At 41.7% G+C, this 23,194-nt stretch overlaps 1 protein-coding gene across 1 annotated transcript in view; it reads left to right on the forward strand.

Annotated features, from left to right (window-relative positions):
• The window catches only part of thsd7aa (thrombospondin, type I, domain containing 7Aa), a 165,526-nt gene that overhangs the window by 93,181 nt on the left and 49,151 nt on the right, over window positions 1-23,194 (forward strand). Inside the window, exons 4-7 of the mRNA XM_034545361.1 lie at window positions 3,959-4,207; window positions 7,702-7,883; window positions 16,621-16,776; window positions 19,946-20,149. Coding sequence (XP_034401252.1) covers window positions 3,959-4,207; window positions 7,702-7,883; window positions 16,621-16,776; window positions 19,946-20,149 — 791 coding nt within the window. The remainder of the gene's footprint in view (window positions 1-3,958; window positions 4,208-7,701; window positions 7,884-16,620; window positions 16,777-19,945; window positions 20,150-23,194) is intronic.

Below are 23,194 nucleotides of genomic sequence, written 5' to 3' on the forward strand. Positions count from 1 at the left end.
TCCTTCTAGTAGCATATTGTATTTGCATGATACACATAGGATCTATATACATATACTTACAGGGACCCTGCTCTCGTGGAGTAGAGTATGACACGGAATGTACACATGGTTAAAAGCTTGAAAGAGGCTTAGTTTATAGTGATGATCATATTAATGTTTACCCAGAGCCACAGCCCAGAGTCCAGAGCCATCAATTTCACATCTGATCACGTGGCTAAATAGCTAATTATCTCTAATCGTTTACATTATTATATTAGAAAAGACCATTCTCACTATTTTTCTCCTGTTCCATCTATCAGAAAATGTGTGTAACAACAAGTCATATTTGACATGAGCCACTTACTTATTTGGTTGTTTGCAACAGAATAGCCTAGATGTACTGCCATAATATGAGAAGGTGACTACCCAGTGGATTAACCCACAACTACTGCAATATTCTTTCTCAAGAGGACGAGTACACGGCAGGACAGATCAATACCAGCCGTCTGTTGACCACAACACATTTCTGTGTGTTACAGTCAAACTATACTATGGTGTTGACAGATGAAAATATGAATTGCACAATATGCACAATATATACGTAAAAACATATCAAGTGAAACAATTGAAGGTAATCTGTGAAACATGAACACAGTCCTCACAGTAGCTGCGGATACTTTACTTACTGAGCAGTTGCATTAGCACGTAATCCCACCTTCAGTTATGTCGACAGGGATCAGGAGCACTTCTATTCCAAGTTAAAAGGAGGGGACACCTCAAAGACAGGAAGTCAACTACAGGACACAAGAGGCAGTGAAACAAGGTGTCACTGGTCTGAGCTAACTAATGTGTAGTTAGGACAACACACCGGAGCAGTTGCTCGTAATCACTATACTATTACTGAAATAGCTTTTGGGAGGTGGGTCTTAAAGAGTTGGGAAGTATGAAAACAAATGATGTGTTTGAACATTTATGCATGTAAACATATTGTGGTAGAAACCCAAAATACAATTATGATCCTGAAATGAGCATCATATGTCTCCTCTAATGTATCTGCATTAGAAAACGGTGTTTATTTGTTTGGGCTCCAACATCTCCATGAATATGCTATTTTTGAAATAACAAACTGATTCGGGTGCACCATAAAGTTAAGAGCATGTTATTAAGAGAACTGCATGAATGCAGGATTGTGAAAGTCTATCAAGAAACTAAGTAGTTGTGTTGTTTTGAAAAGTCATGAAAGATTACGTATTTGTTGTGTAATTTGGAGGATTTGCAGCTACTGACCATGACCCCATTCAATTTGAAAAGATATACTAGGTCAGCCAAAAAAATATAAAGTTAATCACAGCTCATTCTCTTTTTTTTAAAGTACGTTTCAAAAAAAGTGCTTGTGAAACTCCATCCCCCTCCAAGCGAAAACTGTAACATTTTGTACCTGTAAAGCTTCACAGTGCCATAATAACTAGGTGTTCAGACACTCTGGCTTTAGTATAAAAGTGTTTAAATCATGTTTGCAGGAGAACTGTAATTAAAAAAAAATAGTACAGATGGATTTATACAAAGCTTCAGAAAGCCTACAGAAGTTCAGAGAAGTTGAGAAAAAATGGAACTGTTGAGACTCAAAGGGAGGAGGCAGAGAAAGGAAGCTGTGTCATCAGCCTCTACAAAACACACAGAGAGAAAAACAAGTGTCTTTCAACTCCCCAGCAATCCCATCATCAAACAAAGCCATGGTACTGTGAAGCAGCCGCTGGAAATACGGATAACAAACTGTTTGTGTTTGTAATGAACACAACTTTCAAACCCTATTTATCACATTGGCTGTTCGGACAAAGGGAAGCTGCAGGATGTACAGCAGTCTTTTAAATCTATGTATTCCCTTAACAACAGACACTAATTATATGGTTCACACTAAAAATGTAGAGGGACTTTAACATTTTCTATCTTCATCTACTGCTGTATGTGTGGCTTTCTGTGGACACCATGATGTCAATATGATTATTGTTATAATATGAACATAGGCAGTGAATTATAGAGTTTTTACTCTTCAAACTTTAATTTTGTTGTGCTGTTATTTCGGGTTATTTCACATGCTTATTTGTGTATAAAAATATAATCCTCAAGACTTGTATTGTATCATTGATACCTTCAACAGCCACCCAATAGATTTGTATTCTGTAATTACCTTTTTATAAAGTATGTTATACTATGTTTAGACAGTATACTATTCAAATTCAAAAGAGATTCAATGATCATAGACTTCAAATAAGAAGTTGATTTAGTCACCATGACGTCATCCATGTAGATTAATAGTTTTTTGAAATTATGGCATTTGGGCTGCAGCCATCTTGTGTTTTTGCAATCGGAGGTGACACGAGAGGTTGGAGCTATAAAAACATTAAAATGTACTGTAGAGAACTGAAAAGACCCTGTAAAAGAGAGACGGAAACACAGACAACACTATTTCATTCGAAATGGGACCGTTATTTACTTAGAATTTCCTAAATGATTTAAAACCCATGTTTACAATGTCTAATGAGTCCAATGATACTGAATCAAGAAAGTGGGATAAAGTAGGGTAATTTCCTCAGATACTTCTATACAATCTGACCTATTTTTGCAACCAGGGGAGACACCTCTTGCTAGCCATTTAAAAAGAATGCAAGTTTATGACACTTCCATATTGACTTCACTTTTCAGAAAGGGAGGTTGCCATCTGGCAGTGACACTGTGGTTTAGTGCAGGGTTCAATCAGGGTTCAATCAGGGTTCAATCAGGGTTCAATCAGGGTTCAATCAGGCGGTTCGATCTCCAGCTCCGCTAGTCCATGTTAATGTGTCCTTGGGCAAGACACTTAACTCCAATGTTGCTCCTGTAGCTGTGCCTACAGTGTGGGAATGTTAGTTACTCCTGATGGGCAGGTAGCACCTTGCATGATAGCCATCAGTGTGTGAATGGGTGAATGATGACAAGTAGTGTTAAAGCACTTTGAGTGGTCAGAAGACTAGAAAAGCACAGGACATGAACATTTACAAATACCATCACTAATTTAATTATATCGTAAGTCCAGTATTACTGCGTCAGGCAACATTGTTGATAGACATATTGATACCGCAATAGAGTCGATCCAAGCATATTCTAATGCATCAGTATTGACTAAAATAAAGCCTTAATGCGTCTGTAATGGCAGTGAGGCTCTACCGCGTCAGCATCTTGTTGCATATCCAATGGGAAATTAGAGTGTGCCCTCTGTGTGTGTGTAACTCTGAATTCTGATGCTGAGGTTGACAAAATATTTGCTAAGCTCCAATGCTTTCTATCATTAGCATATGCTGGTGTTTGTGGTGTAATAGTGTGGATATTTTTTTGGCACACTTTGGTCCCCTTAGTAGCAATTGAGCATGGTTTAAACGCCACGGCCTTCCTGAGTATTGTTGCTGACCATGTCCATCCCTTTATGACCACACTGTACCATCTTCTGATGGCTACTTCCAGAAGGATAATGCACCATGTCACGAAGCTCAGATCATCTCAAACTGGTTTCTCGAACATGACAATGAGTTCACTGGGCTCCAATGGCCTCCAGTCACCAGATCTCAATCCAATAGAGCACCCTTGGGATGTGGTGGAACAGGAGATTTGTGTCAATGGTATCTAATAATAATATAATAATAGTATCTGCGTGATGCCATCATGTTAATATGGACCAACATCTACCTCACAGCAAGAGGGGCCAGTCTTCAATCCTGGGCTGGATGTGTAGCATTTGAATATTCTCCCTGTGTTAGCGTGGGTTTTCTCCGGGTTAGGAGACTTCAGGTTAATTACCCTTAGGTGTGTGAGTGGTTGTATGTCATATGTGTCAGCCCTGCGATAGCCTGGCAGAATGTCTAGGGTGATCCCTTCCTCTGCCAATCCTACCATAGAGTATTTAAGTTTTATCCGGTCTTAACGCATTTTGTTTTCTCATCTCCAGCCTGTGCTCTCAGGAGTCGTTGCCTGTCACCTTCCAGGCCTGCGTCATGACCAAAGACTGCGACGTGACTGAATGGTCTGAATGGTCAGCTTGCTCCAAGGAGTGCTACGACCCCAACGGGCCCAAGGGGGAGCGCACTCGCACCAGGAAAGTAAGCCAGTTCCCAATCGATGGCGGAGCAGATTGTCCAGAGCTGGAGGAGAAGGAGCCCTGCAGCCCCCAGGGAGATGGAGTGCCACCCTGCATTGTGTAAGTACATGACAAAGAGAGAAGGTCAAGGGTCTCAAAAACTATTGGATCGTCTGCCATGAAATTTGGTCCACGTAGTCCCCATGTAGGTCCCACTCAGGATGATTTGGAATGATGGTTCAGCCCAAAATCAAAACAAATGTTTTTCCTCCTATCTGTAGTGCATACAACTGCTCATAACAAGGTGAGTAAGCAGGTCATTATTTCTGTAAGAAAACATTGCTGTTAAATTCAAATCTATTTATTTTCGTTTATTTTGTATAGCCCAAAATCCCAAATTACATTTTTGCCTCAGAGAACTTTACATTCTGTACACATACGACATCCCTGTCTCAGGACCAGGGGCGGACTGGGGGAATAAAGTGGCCCGGGAGTTCCTGTCAGACCGGCCTACCGGGCCGCACAGAAAGAAAAAAAGAAAATCAAGAAAAAAAATCAAGACCGGAAAGAGGTTTTATTTTGAAAAGGAATTCTGTTTTAGTTTGAAAAATGCCCGGATACATCAGTCTGTGCGTCTGAGCCTCTTAGTCTTGACACATGTCAAGAAGCTACATGATACTCTAACGTCCAAAGAACGACTCGCAGACGTTGGTTTCTTTAGCTTGCCGGTTCATTCACAGGAGCTCACAGTAGTGAAGGTACTTCGCTAATGGTGGCTAACCTGAATCGCTAACTAGCTCACGTTGCTTCGCTCACACTCGTCATAACAACAACACAACACAGTCACTTCGTCGGTACACCTCCCGCCTACCACTCTACTCCCCAATCACAGGCCTCAAACCTCCCAACCAGCACGCTGCTTCCCTGTGATTGGCCAGCTAACCTGAACATTTCAAGCAACATCCAAACCGTGAGTGTGAATACAGGTCGTCAGGAGTAGTATAAATGTCAGTCACTGATTACTGACTTTAGGTATTAGAGTAAATTTAACATGTTCTGTGAAGCATAGAATGTAGAGGGGGGGGCGGCGATGTCAGAGGGAGGGCCGGTTGGTGATGGAGGTGGGCCAGCCCAACCCACGTTGGCCTACCGGGGATTTCCCCGGAATCTCCGATGGCCAGTCCGCCCCTGCCCAGGACCTCACATCGGATTAGGAAAAACTCCCAAGGAATAGAAAAAACCCTTTCAGGGGAAAACAGTAAAGAACCCTTCAGGAGAGCAACAGAGGAGGATCCCTCTCCCCGGATGGACAGAAGCAATAGATGTAATGTGTACAGAATGAACAGTGTTACAGAGTTACAACACATTCAATGAACATGACAGACATTTATGAATAATTAGTAGTAGGCATGGACCACGATCCAGATAACCACAATCCATGAAACAGAAGGAGGAAGAGAGGAGAGGGGCAGGCTTCAGCAGGGCCATGGCAGGAGGTAGGAGGCTGTCCGGACCAATAAGGCTAGGCCCTTGAGGCACGAGGCACAAAGAAGGAGACAGGGCCATTGGGAAGGAGGCCAGGCCCAGGCCAGGGGCTGGATGCAGGAAGCAGGGGCAAGGAGTCAGGACCCAGGAGCAGCTTCAGACACAGCCAGGTCCAATGGACCCTATGAGGCGAGAAGGCACAAAGACTCCGGGGAAGACGTAGAGTTAGTAATGTTCACTGGAGACATGTACATTCATCCATAAGTAGAGAGAGAAGAGGAAATAGGTGCTCAGTGTATCCTACAATATCCCCCAGCAGCCTATAAGCCTATAGCAGCATATCTAGGAGCTGGACCAGGGCAAACCTGATTCAGCCCTAACTATAAGCACTATTAAAGAGGAAAGTCTTAAGTCTATTCTTGAATGAGGTGACTGTGTCTGCCTCCCGGACTGAAAGGGGAAGCTGGTTCCATAAAAGAGGAGCTTGATAACTGAAGGCTCTGGCTCCCATCCTACTTTTTAGGACTCTCTAGTCGGGCAATATGGTACTACAAGCTCCTTAAGATATGGTGGTGCATTACCAATCACCACAAGCCAAGAATGCAACTCACGGCAAAACAATCTAGAATGATAAATAGCACTACAAGTAAGAGGAAAATATGTATTTTTGACGAGGGGCTAAACTGTCCCTTTAACATTTGGTCGAGCACCATCATCAGTTCAGCCATTCAATGACTCCAATACTTTATATATATTTTTATACATATTTTAATAATGTGGATGTGAGTCATTCACTACTGCAAGTGTTTGTTCACTTTATTTATTTAGCCTGTATGATTATATCTGGTTTATTTATTGATTCATCCGTTGAAAATCCCATGCAAGAGAAACCAAAAGTAATTCACTTCATTAGAAGACAATGGCAGCTACATTTGCTTAATATATCTTTTATATATATTTTTTACCATCTTTTATATTCTAAATTAGAGAGATTAACAATTGCAGTGCATTCTCATAGTCACCAACCATCATAGACACTCTCTGGATTGCATATTATTAAGTCTATTTTGCATTTCTCTTTAGGAGTCCAGTTTCACTTTATCTCTCTACAATCCAAACAATACCTTTAATTCTGCTTTATAGGCAGAGTGAATTAACTATCAACACTAAATCAGTGTCCATCGATTCCTGCTACCCTTTGTTTGACATACAGCAGGAAGAGAGTCAGCAGCCCTGTCCATGGCACTGAAGAACTGCTCTGTTTGAGTGTCCCCATCTGGGCAAGATGCCCCAAGATGTAATGCTTTCCCAGGGGCCTCGTTGTTCCGCAGCAGTGCAGTGGCAACTGAGAGACAGAGAGACCTTGCTCATGAATATGGAGCCTTTCATTGGCAACCTCAAATTGATTCCATTATCAGCAGAGATGGAGGCAGGGTTTACAATTTCTGACCTTGAGGTGGAAACCACAATATATTATTGCTGAAGCAGACGGCTGCCAATTCACTGACCAGACACAAACCCATCTATGCGATTAACAACCTCCTTTCAGCTTAAGAATATCGAGGAAAGTCTGGTTACATTGTAAATCCTGAGGGGTATTGTAAACAGAGATCTAAGGTCAACAACATAAGCATTCTTTTTGAAACAATGCTAACTCGTAAACCTGGCTCACGGAGGCTCACCTGATGCTGTTTAGTGCTGGCCAAAAGCCACGCACACACTTTAGTGTCTCTCAAAGCAATTAAAAAAGGTTAAACCACAATGTCTGCTCTGCAAATGGTATTTTTAGAAAACATAATTTTTTTTACTTTGTACAATTTGCTCTCAGAAAATGATTACATTTATCAAATGAAACCATTGATTTGATGAACATAATCTATTTCTTGATATCTGATCGGATGTCATATGCACACGGTCAATATGGATCAATTCTGACCAACAGACCACATCAATAGTTTGTATGCAGCAACACACACTCTCATGAAAGCTGATACTGACCCACAACATTTGAGTATTTGTTGTATTGATCCATTCTATCCTATTAATTCAATTGATATTTTAAGGAAAGACAACATGGGGCTGATAAACTCTATCAGACTAACTCTTCCTGTGTCCATTTCTGCCTACAGCTACAGCTGGAGGACTACAGAGTGGACAGAGTGCAGGGTGGACGTGTTGCTGAGCCAACAGGACCGTCGACGTGGAAACCAGACCGGGTTGTGCGGAGGAGGGATTCAGACTCGAGAGGTCTACTGTGTCCAGACCAGCACGGATCCACCACCCAACCTCAGCTCACTGCGGAGCAAAGAAGGTGACCTTCCCAGCAGGCTTTTCTTACCCGTTTGGTTTTACTGCTATATTTCATCTACTGTAGATGTGCCTTATTCACGATTCAGTGTCTGTTCACTTCTGTAATTTAGCTTGTATGATTTTATCTATGTTTATTGATTTATCATCTCTGTGTTGTAAATGAAATTGAAAGACCAAGTCGTCTCAAGCCAACGCTGCCGGGCTGGTGCTGGAGTCCGCCAAGCGTGTCCCTCGGCACTAGATTGGTTTCCTGGACAGAATCTCTTGGCTCAACCAAGCAGTGGAGAGCATCCAATTTGGTGACCTTGAGATTGCATCTCTACTTTTGATAGAATCTAGAGTTACTAAAATATACTTATTTAAATGCATTTCACACCGTGGTCTACATAGCTCTTTACATGTGACACTACGGGACTTCTGTTCTGCCTTCACGCTGCCAGAGAGAACATTCCCCAAATGGTGTGGCTTTGGCTCCACTTACCGCCATCTGGGTGTATTTTCTTTGGTCACTAGGTCGCTATGGTTGATTAGCATCATAACACTACGCTATCTTTCCCTGAGATACTGTAAGTATATTATGGTGGGTAGTATTAGTTGTTATTAGTGCTGAAAAAACTTGTGGCCATTAATGACTTATTCATTTTTGTAATTCCATAGTGATCTTTTACAACTTTACAAATAGTTTTTTAGCATAGCTTTATAAGCAAGAGAGGTGGGACGCATTGATGTTCCATCTCTGAACCCAAGGTTTGGATGTTTTGGGGAGTTTTCTCAGCCGCCGTGTTCTTAGGTCCTTAATATAATATAAACTGGAACATTTATGTATTTCACAGCTTAGTTTCAGATCCATTGTTATATAGTAATCATTATATTCGACATAATTCATATATTCTATCAAGGGCCATTCATCAGCTCAAATAACAAACAAACAAACAAACAAACAAACAAACAGCATCATGGAAGAGCAGGTGTAATATCTGGGTGACAGAAAGCCACGAGGGTTTGTAGTACATGTTTGACAGAGGCTGGTTAAAAACAGCTTCAAATGACATCCGTCAGGGTCGAGTGGCCGACAAACAAAAAGTTGTTGATGAGCTTTTGCATCATCTGCTTCGAGTTGCGTTTCACACACACCAAAGTTGTGTCATCTGTTCCAGCTCTGCCCATACCCTCCCCCTGCTTCACCAGCCACGTGTGAACCAGAGTGAAGAATTAAAGAGGTTTCTTGCTCATATTAAATCTAGGGACTGAGCTTTATGAATATGCTAATATTCACGCAAAAGCCACACGGAGAGGATAGCAGATGAAATATGAGCTTTCACATAAATTGGTGGCATTGCTGAGCGCACGGAGGCGGCAAGTGGCCTGGTAGCTCTGCTTATCCAGGACTGACACAATACGTCTCAGTTCATCTGGCCGGGGAGGCTGAACTGGCATCTGCAGCTAGAAATTATTCATATCAGATGCTCACAACCAACCACGCACTTTCATCCTTCGGCATCAAGATTCCACATTGCCAATTTTATTAACAGTGTGACTTTCAACCCTTCCCTTTTACATATATTGTCAGGGTGTGATATGAAATAGCGGCTGCCCCTCTATCCAAAGCGGCCCGTCTGCATGTTAACATTGTTAAGCAAAGTGTTTCTGGGTGGAAGAGGGGGACATTAATGAAGGGGTTATGACAGATGAGGAGTGGCTTCAAGGTGTCACTGACGACGGATGGAAACAAAAGTGGAATGCCACATCCTGCTCTGAGACAGGTCTAATTTTAGCTACCCCCTAACTTGGACTCGTCATGATGTATCCATCCCCCATTTTCATTTGCACAGTTTCTCACAACTATCTTTTCAGCTGTGTCTGTCTTGGCTACACCTCACTCAGTGGTCGGCAGCCCGCGGCTGCGGATTTTATTTTTTGCACGGTGGAAAATCTTTCAAAGGAATCTTTGAGTTTGAGGTGATACTGTGCCACTGAAAATAAATGTAACAAAATGAACTCAAATGTGCGTCACATCCTATTACGCCGCTGTCCAGTGCCTTTCCCTGCAGGTGGCTGGTCAAGATTTGTAGATGGATAAATAAAAGAAAAGAGAAGTCATGGGGAAAATAGAGACGTTAACTCTGCGTGGACGCATTCATTTGCTTTCACTGCCAACGATGCTGGCTGACCTTTATGCTTGATATGTGATGAGAAATGAGCAAACAACAAAAGATTTGATGTTGAAAGACTCTTCCAGAACAAGCACACAGCATTTGCTGAAAAGGATCAAGCTGCAGACGAGAGAAGAAGATCAATTTCTCACCTGCTGCAGCAAACAGAGCCAAATAAATATACTTTCACGAAGTCTCTAAACTCAACGACTGCTGCCGGTTCTGTTAATAAAAAAAGCGTTTCCAAACTCCTCTGTAGTGAGGACGCTCAGTTTAAACATAGCAAAAGACATGCGTTTTAAATCAGATCGTAGTCGTGTGGACATGGCCTGTTTATTTCAAACGTTTTTTATGTATTTCCCACAAACATAGGGAGGACTCGAGGCCTGCATGAGTGTGTTTAGTTCACCTCAATGTAGGCTTACACATGCTAATGTTCTTTCTCATCTTCATAAGAGTTTGATATTGTTATAACATATATATATATAATACTATTATTGTCTTTATTCTTGTTCTATAAATTCATAAATACAAAAAACTATAGTTTTTGTCTATATAATGGTAAATGGACTGTACTTGTAAAGCGATTTTCTAGTCTTCATTCACACCCTTTCATACCCTGATGGGAGGGGCTAGCATGCAAGGTGCCATGATGTGAATGATTTTGTGTTTGCATAACTTCCACTAATTGGCTTGAGAAAGGAGTGTCCGGTCAGCTCACTGTTTCTACAACAGCACATCAGCCAGCAGGTATGGATGGAGCTTGATCAACAAGGGTCGAAGGACAGCGTGTTTTACCCTCATTTCTTTCACTATGACATAAGTTATGGTGAATAACAAAGGTGTTTTTGCTACAATTTAGACACATCGACATGGGCTAGCGGAGCCAGGGATCGAACCACCGATCCTCTGATTGAATGACGACCCTGCTGTCCACTGATCCGCAGTCGCCCAATTACATCACAAAATATGAATATTACGTAACAATTCTCAATGCAACCTCAATTGAACAAACATTCTTAAAATTGCCCCCAACATACTGTATATCAGAAAGAATTTAAAAAATAAATATTGGTTGGATGGTTTTGCCATCACTTCACTAGAGTCAATACAAAGTATCTATTGTGTCAACAGATATAGACAAACTATATCTTCAACCACCTTAAGCGTTAACTTTGACACACAGCTTTTAAAAGCATTCTTCCTATGCCATTGCTCTTATTGAGGCCACAGTAACTATCATTGCAGGTATTGAGTCAGAGGAAGCAATGGATGGTTTCAATGTGATGAGCTGTCTGTGTGGGGGGGGGGGGGGGGGGGGGGGGGGATCCGTTGCCCAATAAAGCTGATAGAATCTTATCATTTGCTTTCAAGGATGATCAGTAAATCCCAGAGAGACTGAGATAGGACAGTCTGCCAGTAGTATCTGTCAACACACATCCTTCCCAGTCCAATTACTGGGAGTTAGTATCACAGATCACTGCTTGTTCCTCATTTGATTTACTCACAGTTGGAATGGGAAGGATTTACTCAGTCCTGGATCTCTCTCAGACATGCAGTTTCGATTACTGCTGACAGCAACAATGTTTATTACAATGCTACATTCTCAAATGGAGAGTTTTTGATGATCATAAACAGCGTGTTAATCCTCCCTGGTGGCACGCATTTCATAGACGGTTCCTCATTTTCTTCTGAAGAGAACAATTCTCTCTGAATGTGACGATTGTAAGTTGCTTCAGTTGTTTCAGTTGTTTTTTTCCTGTTTTGAGTCCGATCGATGCAAAACTTAATTGGGGAGCAAACCGAGCCATGCTGTATAACAGCTGTGCCACCGTGATGCTGTGAATCCTAGACTGAAAAGGAACTGGCAGTCGGGTTATTAATGGCAGGTGGCACGTGGCCGCGCAGGTTCCTAAATTGGCGGCTGGAAGCGGCGCACAGTGAAGACTAGACCATCTGGCACAGAGACACCTGAGCAAGGTCAGTCTGTAAGGATATTTCCATTAATCAGCTGTTGTGATGCTTGTGAAGAGCTGCTCAGACTGGCCGAGGAGGGAGGAGAACAAAAGGCTATTTTCCTCCAAAAGGTCTGAATGAACCATGTGGATGAAAAGCATTTCATAAGAAATGGGACTCTTCGGTTGGCACGACAACGCATGGACATGTTGGACTTTAAGCCATCAACAGATTATTTGGATGATATAATTCAGCTCCTGTTATTGCAGTGGCATATTTGCTAATCCCGTGTTTAATTTCTCCCAGTCGCAAGTTATAACCCATTACAATGATTTGGCATTTTCACAGCCAGTAGTGCCAGTTCTCTGCCATTATTGTCAGCATTTCCATAATTGTTTGTTTGACTGGACAATTTGCCTGCCTTGTCAAAATGTGTAGACACGTCACTGGTGTGGCTCTAGGGATTGGTATATTGGTTGTTCGGGTCAGAATGAAATATAGCAAAAACTATAACTTGGAATGACATGAAATGTTGTTCAGACTGTTGTGGTTCCTGGAGTATTAATTGTAAAGTAATGACTTGATCCCCATTGACACTCACCAAACCTGGTTCTATTGTCAGGTCACATTTCTAATTGACCAATACTTTGGTTCCACAGAGGCGAGCGAGAACAATAATTCTGTAGATCTGGTTTTCTAGGACTGTGGGTCAGTTGTTAGCAGGTCCGTCTGTCAATCAGAGGATCGATTATAACAAACTTTTGGCAGGTGATTTTTTCACTGTTGTTGTGTTGTTGTAATATTTATTTCAGCGACTGCGTTTAGTCCTTCTTCAGCCTCCTGTAAGCGAAACAAGCTGTCCAGGGCCTCCAGGGCTTTCTGACAATAATCTCCTTTGGTTCATGCAATGATTATTATTTAGGTTTTGGAAAATAGCATGGTCTGGTTTAAAATAAACCCTCTCTACAGAGAGCCTTGAAGGCAAACTACTCTCACACGCCCAACATGTTTTCCCCCGCCTGTTGTACAGATGAAAAAAAGATTAAGGGACTTTGAGGAAAGGAACCCCTGAGCAAACATTTTCATTTTTTCCACCTGTTTTACTCGTCTCTCTTTTTTCTGACTAAATGCCAAATAAATTAGTGCTGTACATCCTCAGCTGAATGTTGTGTTTAAAGCTAACTAGCAAAACTAGGATGATGTGAAAGGTGGACAACTGCCCTGGGGCTCCAGACCCCAACGGATCTAAAAACCCTGGGTTCACCATGTGATTTGGGTGACATTTTGCAATCAATCTATCAGGAAATTTGCACTAAAGTACAATATTTTAGTATGAATATGAATATCTAGCTTTGAATACAATTGTGTTAAATGAAATTCCCTCAATCCGACAGAAAAACCTAGAGCCAGGGAGTATCCAGCAGCACTGGTTGGTTTTAGGTGCTAGGTTTCAATATAAGTACAACTAAGTTTTTTTTGCCATTATGATTAGCATATGTCGATGTGCTGACGTCAGCATTTAGCTCAAAGCATCTTCTCAAGCTTCTACTCCTCTAATTAACAGGTATCACATGAATGGCGTGAATATTTCTGCTGTTTCTCAAGGATGTAGCGCTTCAGCAACATGAGCCACCCCCTCCGTCTCAAGAAAGGACCACCTGCCTTTACAGAATACATATTTGGCATTGGTAAATGTAACAAGTTCATTCCTTAGGGTCCCTTAAAGTATGATCTATTCAAATAGAGGCTAAAAATGCTAATTGCAAAACCCTTGCAAAGTGCTATGTATACAGGTTCAATGGAGCACACCCAAACACACGTAGAAGCACATATAGGGTATAATGGAATATTCAGTGTGGTAATTAATCACTGTCTTCTCAGCCAGTCATATTACAGTCCATATGCCTTTTACACAGCTGTCCCAGTCACAGTGGGGGTGGCAGAAATTATTGATGAAATGGAGGTCCGGGTGCAGAGAGTAGAAAAGTAATAATGTTGTTCTAAAGGTTCAGAATGGCAATATGAGGTCTGCAGCCAGAGGGGGGTGGCTTTTAAACTTTCATTTGGTGAGACCTTTGCACATGTTGACTTTGCAGTCCTGTGACTATAATTATGTCCTTCCCTGGCGCATACTCTTTACGTATAATTACAAACCCATTTTTAATCCCAAGCAATTACTTTCAATTAATGGATGGTAATCTGCACGAAAAATACAGAAAAGAAAGAGAAAATCCGTTATTATAATCATCCGCTCGTGAATCATTTAAACCAGACATATTTCCACTGTAATACAATGGTGACATGTTATGTTACATAGTACTCCTGTGTACAGGTTCTCCCGGTCCAATGTTAGTACTCCTGTGTACAGGTTCTCCCGGTCCAATGTTAGTACTCCTGTGTACAGGTTCTCCCGGTCCAATGTTAGTACTCCTGTGTACAGGTTCTCCTGGTCCAATGTTAGTACTCCTGTGTACAGGTTCTCCTGGTCCAATGTTAGTACTCCTGTGTACAGGTTCTCCTGGTCCAATGTTAGTACTCCTGTGTACAGGTTCTCCTGGTCCAATGTTAGTACACCTGTGTACAGGTTCTCCTGGTCCAATGTTAGTACTCCTGTGTACAGGTTCCTCTGGTCCAATGTTAGTACTCCTGTGTACAGGTTCTCCTGGTCCAATGTTAGTACTCCTGTGTACAGGTTCTCCTGGTCCAATGTTAGTACTCCTGTGTACAGGTTCTCCTGGTCCATTGTTAGTACACCTGTGTACAGGTTCTCCTGGTCCAATGTTAGTACTCCTGTGTACAGGTTCCTCTGGTCCAATGTTAGTACTCCTGTGTACAGGTTCTCCTGGTCCAATGTTAGTACTCCTGTGTACAGGTTCCCCTGGTCCAATGTTAGTACTCCTGTGTACAGGTTCCCCTGGTCCAATGTTAGTACTCCTGTGTACAGGTTCCCCTGGTCCAATGTTAGTACTCCTGTGTACAGGTTCCTCTGGTCCAATGTTAGTACTCCTGTGTACAGGTTCTCCTGGTCCAATGTTAGTACTCCTGTGTACAGGTTCTCCTGGTCCAATGTTAGTACTCCTGTGTACAGGTTCTCCTGGTCCAATGTTAGTACTCCTGTATACAGGTTCCCCTGGTGCAATGTTAGTACTCCTGTGTACAGGTTCCCCTGGTGCAATGTTAGTACTCCTGTGTACAGGTTCCCCTGGTGCAATGTTAGTACTCCTGTGTACAGGTTCTCCTGGTCCAATGTTAGTACTCCTGTGTACAGGTTCTCCTGGTCCAATGTTAGTACTCCTGTGTACAGGTTCTCCTGGTCCAATGTTAGTACTCCTGTGTACAGGTTCTCCTGGTCCAATGTTAGTACTCCTGTGTACAGGTTCTCCTGGTCCAATGTTAGTACTCCTGTGTACAGGTTCCCCTGGTCCAATGTTAGTACTCCTGTGTACAGGTTCCTCTGGTCCAATGTTAGTACTCCTGTGTACAGGTTCTCCTGGTCCAATGTTAGTATTCCTGGATACAGGTTCTCCTGGTCCAATGTTAGTACTCCTGTGTACAGGTTCCTCTGGTCCAATGTTAGTACTCCTGTGTACAGGTTCCCAGGTGCGACCGGATTCCCAAACTAATGGCCCAATGCAACGACCCGTTGGGATGTGTTCTGTCCCATATATCAGCCAATTCATATTTGTTTTGTTCTCTACGTAAATACATGTGTTTAGCGACAGTAAAGACAAATATACATCAAAGGATGTCAAATAATTAGAAGAATATCTGATATTGATGTAGATGAAAAATAATCTTATCACACTGCACCATTCAACCTATTAAGGCTACTCTGGTCTCCAGAGTATTCCACATATACACATACTTAGGCGACATTATTAAAGGACGCACCTTTGGCAGAGTGGAGGCAATTTGCATGTGAATGAGGCTTATTCCCTTCGTGGCACAGAGAGAATGAATTATCAGGCTGGCGACCTTGTCGAGAGTCACCTACAGCTGTTCAGAGCGGAGGTCCACTGAGAACCAGGCCAGACTGAAGACCGTTCTGCTGTTCTGGCAACAACATTGTTGAAACTTTGTTTCAAAGTTGTCTGATTTTTGAAGATATGGAGTTTTGGTGATGGGCTCTGTGACTTAAAGGAGCTTTTGCAATTGTTGGCTTTGATTTTTAGCTGAAAGGATCTGTTACTGTGGGATTTGGGATTCTGAAGGCATTAGAGACCTAAAAGACCAACTTCTGTCTTTTGTACGTGCTTTGATGTCTTTGTGGTTTGTTCTGCTAGCTCATACAGATTTCCCATAACGTTAAAGAGGATTGAAATACTGTTGTCACTGACTGGACGGTCCTGATGTTTATAAGTAAGAAACTCATATTCCCTAGTTGGTGGTGCAGAGAGCAACATTCTTCCACCATCTTAGCAACCTGAGTTAATTCTGAGTGTGATACCTGTCAATAATGTTTGCGTGGTTATCAATAACAAGACCTGTGGAACGTCTTCAAACTGTTGGTTTCCATGTTTATTGTGCCAATATTCTTTTTTGGTTTCTTTAATTTTTCTGTATCATGTTTGCTGTGATAAAAAACCCAAGTGTCCTCTGATGACATTCCTCTCCTTTGTGTCTCCATAGCATTGCGACCAATGGACAATGATCTGTGTCTGAGTATCTCCCCGAACACCACCCAGCTCTGCCATATCAGTTGTCCTGTAGAGTGTGAGGTGTCTTCTTGGAGCGCCTGGGGACCCTGCACCTATGAAAACTGCCAGGACCAGGCAGCCAAAAAAGGTAAGAAGTAAATGGTTAATGTACTGTACTTCTATTGCCCTTGTCTAGTCTCTCGACCCCTCTTTAACACCATGTCATCATTCACTCGACTGGCAATAGGCACAAATGACACAAACCAAAATCCCAACCAGACTCCAGTAAAACGTTGGGCTGAGCGATATGTGGACTCTGCATACTGTGATGCATGGCACTAGGTCAAGTGATTAAGGTGATCAATCAGACATGCATACGGTGTAGATCACCAACTAGTTTCATTTCTGCCATTCAGGGCCCAACGTTTTGCCTGCTGTCCGCTGATGTTGTTTTCCCATAACAATTGATGTTTACAGTGTAGCTTCACCCCCAGGTCTGAGACTAACCTCACCCACCTTTGAAACATGTACAATAGGAGGCAAGGGGCTAAGTCACATACAGTATATACCAGGCATAAACCTACATAAGTCACAGCCAGTCGACTATACCTCAGCATTGGCCTGGCAAGGTTCAGAGCTGATTTAAAACAGTAGATGGCGTGTTTACCCATTTTCAACTCATATGCTGTATAATAATGATGTGTGTCATCACAGTACAGTCATATAATTACTGTGTGCAGTATGTCCTGTATCATCACTTAACATTTCCTCAGAAATCCAAACAATAGCATGTGATGTATTTCACTTAAGCAACACACCTCCTGCATTTATATGTGCAGTTGCTAAATGCACTGTATACAATGCATTCATATGGTCTTCTATGTATTATGCAACTTAACAAAACACCTCACGTTCGTCATTCTGTGATATAGCTTGACGTGTGTTCTGGATGTGTATCTTCGATTGTATCATGTTAGTACTAATCATTAAATATATATATGCTCTTGCTGTCCATCTACTGTACATAACACACACACACACACACACACACATCCTCAAGTGTGTGCACACTGGCTCTTATTATCCAGAAAGATGTAAAAAAATGTAATCTTTTTATCCTTTTTGGCCGTGAAGACGACACAATAGTTTATTGAATGTTAGTTTGTACTGTATGATTTCTCCCACCAATATTGCATTTGGGATTTACATCACATTCCTTCTAATTTTAGGCAGGTGTATACAAAGCATTGTATTAAAATAAATGAAGTTTGTATCAAGCATAAACACACCTGTCACCATAAAAACAATCCGATTAAGTGCTTGTAGTTATTGTTATTGTACTCCTATAAAATAGATTTTCACAGAGATATCACATAGATGATACATTTGGCATTACTCAATAGTTATAAAGACCCCACATGATAGACTTGTAAGTTCTACATTGTATCCGGTCAAGTGTTTGCTTAGTTTACAATGACATCATAAGCTCAAAGGACTAACAATGGATCAAATGTTTACACTTGATAAAATGGTGTCGCTTGTAGAAACAAACCAAGAGAGTCAAGATCCAACTCTGCAGTGCACTCCCAACAGCCTTGTTTCCTACACTGTGAGAGCCACTGTACCAAACAGCAGACAGACACATGTATCTGGTGAGCACAGTCAGGCATTTGGCATATTGTTAAGTGGCCGACAACATAGCGCTGCTTCTTTAAGTTGAACTACAGTTTACTATCCTGAAGCATTCACTGGACAACTAACTGGTTCAGAAGCTAGATTGTTAATGAAGAGAAAGAGCACCACTCTGTTGGTGTTCCGGCTCATTAAATGTTAATTACTCCATTACTCACTAAATGTAATGTAATCCAAGATGAAATAAGACAAGGTCTCTATTGATCCCAGGAGGGACAGTTAGCATTACATCAGCACAAGATGAAGACTACTCATGCACAGGTAAGTTAGCTATATGCAATAATGTAACCTAGTCAGACGTTGTCCCAATACTGACACCTGTATCGGAAATGGTATTCACCATTTACACCATCTACTAACTTCACAGTGTGCATACCTTTATGTGCAAAATCAACAGGGCAGTTTTCTGATGATTCATATCAAATCTAACACAAAGAAACTGAGGGATTCATTTAGAGAAATTACCAATAAGGATTCCAGGAGAAAAGCAAATGAATGCAATGATGTGGTTTGAAAGAGGGATTACAAGCACATCATTAACCGTTTACAAATACTTTATATATAATCTGTAAACATGATTATCATTGCATTGTTTGTTAAAAGTAAAATATCTGTTAACTGAAAAAGGAAAACAAAATGTATCCGTTTACCATTAATTAACGGTTAGCCAGTGAAAAGTGAATTTATTTTCCTCATACAGTTATGACGCTGTTAATGGTGTTAGATTTATCTTGTAAATCTTTGAAATTGTGGTTCAATCTAAAAACTATTAACAGTACTCCTGATTTGGTAGATGTTGTCTATTTTCTAACCCTATTTCCTCACCTTTTATTGAGAATCATTGCTCCGCCCTTGGTTACATAGCTCCGTGCTCATGCTCGGTGCACCGTGGGTCATATGATTGCTGACATGTATCTCTGGTCAAAATGAAGCAGCAGCTGCAGCCTCTCCATTCATAATCTACCCTGCAGATATCAATGGAGTGCTGCCTGATAGAATTGAATTCCCTGCACCCCAAGCCTCATCTCCACATAAAGCATCCATCAAAAGGGTCTGGACACACGGCAGTGCATGTTCTGTCGACCCGTCTGATTAAATAAAGCTTTTTCAGAGGAAAGGAGACACATAAATGAAATGGAAAAGGATCCTGTTGTCTCCACCTGAGTCCTGCAGGCACTCCAGGTCTCCGCTGCCTTATCAGTCTGGAGCAGCAGTGTGGATTAGGGGGTTGGTGACCTTGGCCTGGAGCTAACATCCCCCCTTCCCAGGACCTGGGTCATGGAAGCCTGTGCCCTTGAGCAGAGGAGACAACACACATGGGAACAAACCCCAGGCCAATGAATGGAATACTGCATGCATTAGTCACTTTGGATAAAAGCTACTGTAATGAGAGGGAAATAAAAACATTCATTATGGGAACTTGTTCTTGGAAACTTTCTCAACTTGAAGCTTAATGGACTGTCACGTTAGATGCCATATTACAGTTATCATCAAAGACACACTGGGACTGCGGAGTGAAGTTAATGTGCGTTGAGTTGCACATTACACTCTGAGAATGTGGGGGGGATTTGGTTGATTAGCGTGGGGCTGGTTTGTGTTCATTAGGCTCCTGTTGTTCTTGACAGGCTTCAAACTGAGGAAGAGGAAGATCGCCAATGAGCCGACTGGCGGGACGGGCAACTGCCCCCACCTGGTGGAGGCGATACCGTGTGAAGACCCCATCTGCTATGACTGGCTGGTGGTGAAGCTGGAGGAGTGCATCCCTGATAATGAGAAGGAATGTGGCCCGGGAACCCAGATCCCACAAGTGCAGTGTGTCAACAGTGACGGTGAGTTGGCGCATGAAGCAGTTGACCATGACTACTGTTTTGTTTCTGACTTAATGAAGACAACGGCACATTACCGGAGTCAATCTGGCCCTCGGTGCATCAATCAAAGTCTAAAAGCACACACTGCTTTTCTGAAGATTTGACTCATCTTGTTGCTGGGAAATTGTCAAAGCTGGTGTGCACACACATAGAGAACCAGTGTGGTGTGGGCCTCCAACAGTCTGGGCAGCACTGGGACTGAGGGGGGCGTCACCAGCTGAACCAAGTGGGAGCTGAGCTGGAGTTGATCCACAGCTCTAAAAAGCTACATGGTTAAGTTGAGTGAACAAAGGTAGTCAGTAAATCAACTCAAAACAGAAGTATGTAACGTACATACTGTACTGCTAACAAAGGGACGGTTAGTTACAGACCAGCAGCTTAAGTTTTAATTCTAAGTGTGGCATTGTTTTCACACTCAAAACAGAAAGAACAAATTTTTTTAGATTGAGTCCAACTAATCAGGGCATCACAGGACTAACGTCCATATTTGTGTTGGATTCTGACATACATTTATTCTACTGTCCACAAATACATTGTCAAGAAAGATAAACTGTAAAATAAAGCTTAAGGATATCTTTTATTTTTGAGGTTGTCAGACACAGGTGTTTGGAACACTAGGTTGTATTGAACTGAAGCGGTTTCTGCTTTGTATTCAATGTGTTATGGTTAATATATATATATATATATATATATATATAGTTTACTCAGCTCTGTGTGTGTGCAGCTGCTCTCCTTTGGGTTCTAGCACAGGCGACTGGCCAAAACTCTGCTGGAAGAGAATGTGAAGCTCCCGGAGAACAGTGTTGGCTGAGGGAGAGCTCTCTCTTACACACACACACACACACACACACGCACACACACACACACACACACACACACACACACACACACACACACACACACACACACACACACACACACACACACACACACACACACACACACTGACCTAAGGCGTCTGACTAAGCTTCTGCTTTCTTGTTCATACGTCCCTGTACCGACAAAGAGCAGACTAACACAGTACTTCCTGTACAGACTGTTGCATCATAAACTCTAGTTGAAACGACAATCAAAAAAATAGCAGTGATAACAAGCATGTCGGATAATAGATGTAAAGTGTAAGGGTTACTGACTGTGTCTCACATGGACCACAAAACTCCTCTGAACAAGGGGTGCCATGCCACGAAGTGAGTCAGAAATATGATCTTAACCATGCAAAATGTCTTACATAAGGTAAATAGCGACAGAATGCAGCTACTGTTTCTAAATCAAAGAATACATAAATTAATTAGAGCACTCATATGAGAATGAAGTACTAACAGAAGTATGTTTTGAACTTACTTGATTCTCTGTTCTGTTAAAATTATAAGGGGGAGGCGAGCAGAAACAGCCGTTTATGACTTGCAGCTAGTTTTCTCTCTTTCTCTCTCTCTCTCTCTCTCTCTCTCTCGCTTTCTCTCTCTCTCTCTCTCTCTCTCGCTCTCTCTCTCCTTACAACCACGAAAAGCAATCAGGCTGAGAAACCCAACTCTTGTTGTCACATGTCACTTGTTCTGTCTTTCTATCAATCTCCTCTGCTCCCTTTCAGTTGTCTGGACAGCGCTGTCCATGGTCCTGAAATAACAGCCAGACGTTATTCACATATAACTTTGTTGTTTTTGCTACTTTTCGATTATAATCATGATAATAATGAATTATTTGTATAGCACCTTTAAAAAAAGTACCATAAAGTTACTGTAAAGGAAGATGTATGGTACGTTAATGGTAAATGGACCTTCTCTTTTCTAGTATCCGACCATCCAAAGCCCTTTAACACTACTTGTCATCATTCACATCCATTCATACACTGATGGGAGGAGCGAAGGTGCCACCTGTCTAGCAGGAGTAACTAACATTCATACACACATTCATACACCGTAGGCACATCTACGGGAGCAATTTATCAAACTTAAACTCCAAAAGCTTGTCTAATTGTGCACAATTAATACCCGGTACCAGTGTAAGGCAAGAAGCAAACATGGACCCACTTTACTTATTTATTTAACAGATTCTGTTGGACTTCCCATATATCACTCTTACAGTTTTACTAACTCTGAGACTAAACACATTTACAATGTGTTTTTCCATGAAACACGTCCAATGGATAGAACAATAAAGGTTTGACATGTCAATGGACAAAAGAAAACAGCAAGCTCTTCTTTCAAAGCATTACATTGAAAACAGGTCTGGTAAACCAGAGAACAGGGCGATTAAGGAGCTGCTGCTCACTTTGTAGCTTCAATACTTCACCGCAAAAAAGCGGGTTTTCATTTTTTCTTGTCTTCATTTTAATTAAAAGTGTAACGAGATATATTTGGCCTTGGGAGTATTTTTCAAAATGTGTGCCATTTGGCTTTCAAGTGGGTCAAGTGTTTGCATCTCTGAAGGAAATGGAAATGTTTTCTGACTCACTTCCTGCTGCTCGCATTCTAATGCCTTAAGTGACTATAGTCACCTACACATGTGTTCAGAGTCAAGCTTCGACAGCAATTCAGGGTCAGACTTTGAAATAGACTCGGCCTGACTTGAATTGTAATGTGCAATAATGGAGAGGATATATAACCAGTGACATAACAGAAACAGTATAGCTGAGAAATGTTCATAATGACAATGTGTCTCATTTTCATGAAGATAAATCATTTGCGAAGAGATCTTCCAAAAGCAAATGCAGTGAGCAGTATATCTAGCAGCCTCTATGCTGATTATACCTCAAGTGCCACTGGGTCCAATTAGTTCAATCTGCAGGACTTTTGTACTTTCAGCATGAAAGGAACCCAAACTTCCAGAGCTTCTGCATTCAGCAGTGGAAGGAACAATCTGTCATTGGAACATCATTTGTTTTCAGGGCAGTGTGGGAACCGAAAGCAACTGGAATTGTGGGAAATATGTGTTGTTCATCTTTGTTAATCGAGTGATGTATACGACTTGGTTTCCATATATCGTACATGCATTCTGCTTATCCCCACA

Source organism: Cyclopterus lumpus, chromosome 11 (genome assembly GCF_009769545.1).
Source record: "Cyclopterus lumpus isolate fCycLum1 chromosome 11, fCycLum1.pri, whole genome shotgun sequence".
In the NCBI taxonomy this organism is placed as follows: domain Eukaryota; kingdom Metazoa; phylum Chordata; class Actinopteri; order Perciformes; family Cyclopteridae; genus Cyclopterus; species Cyclopterus lumpus.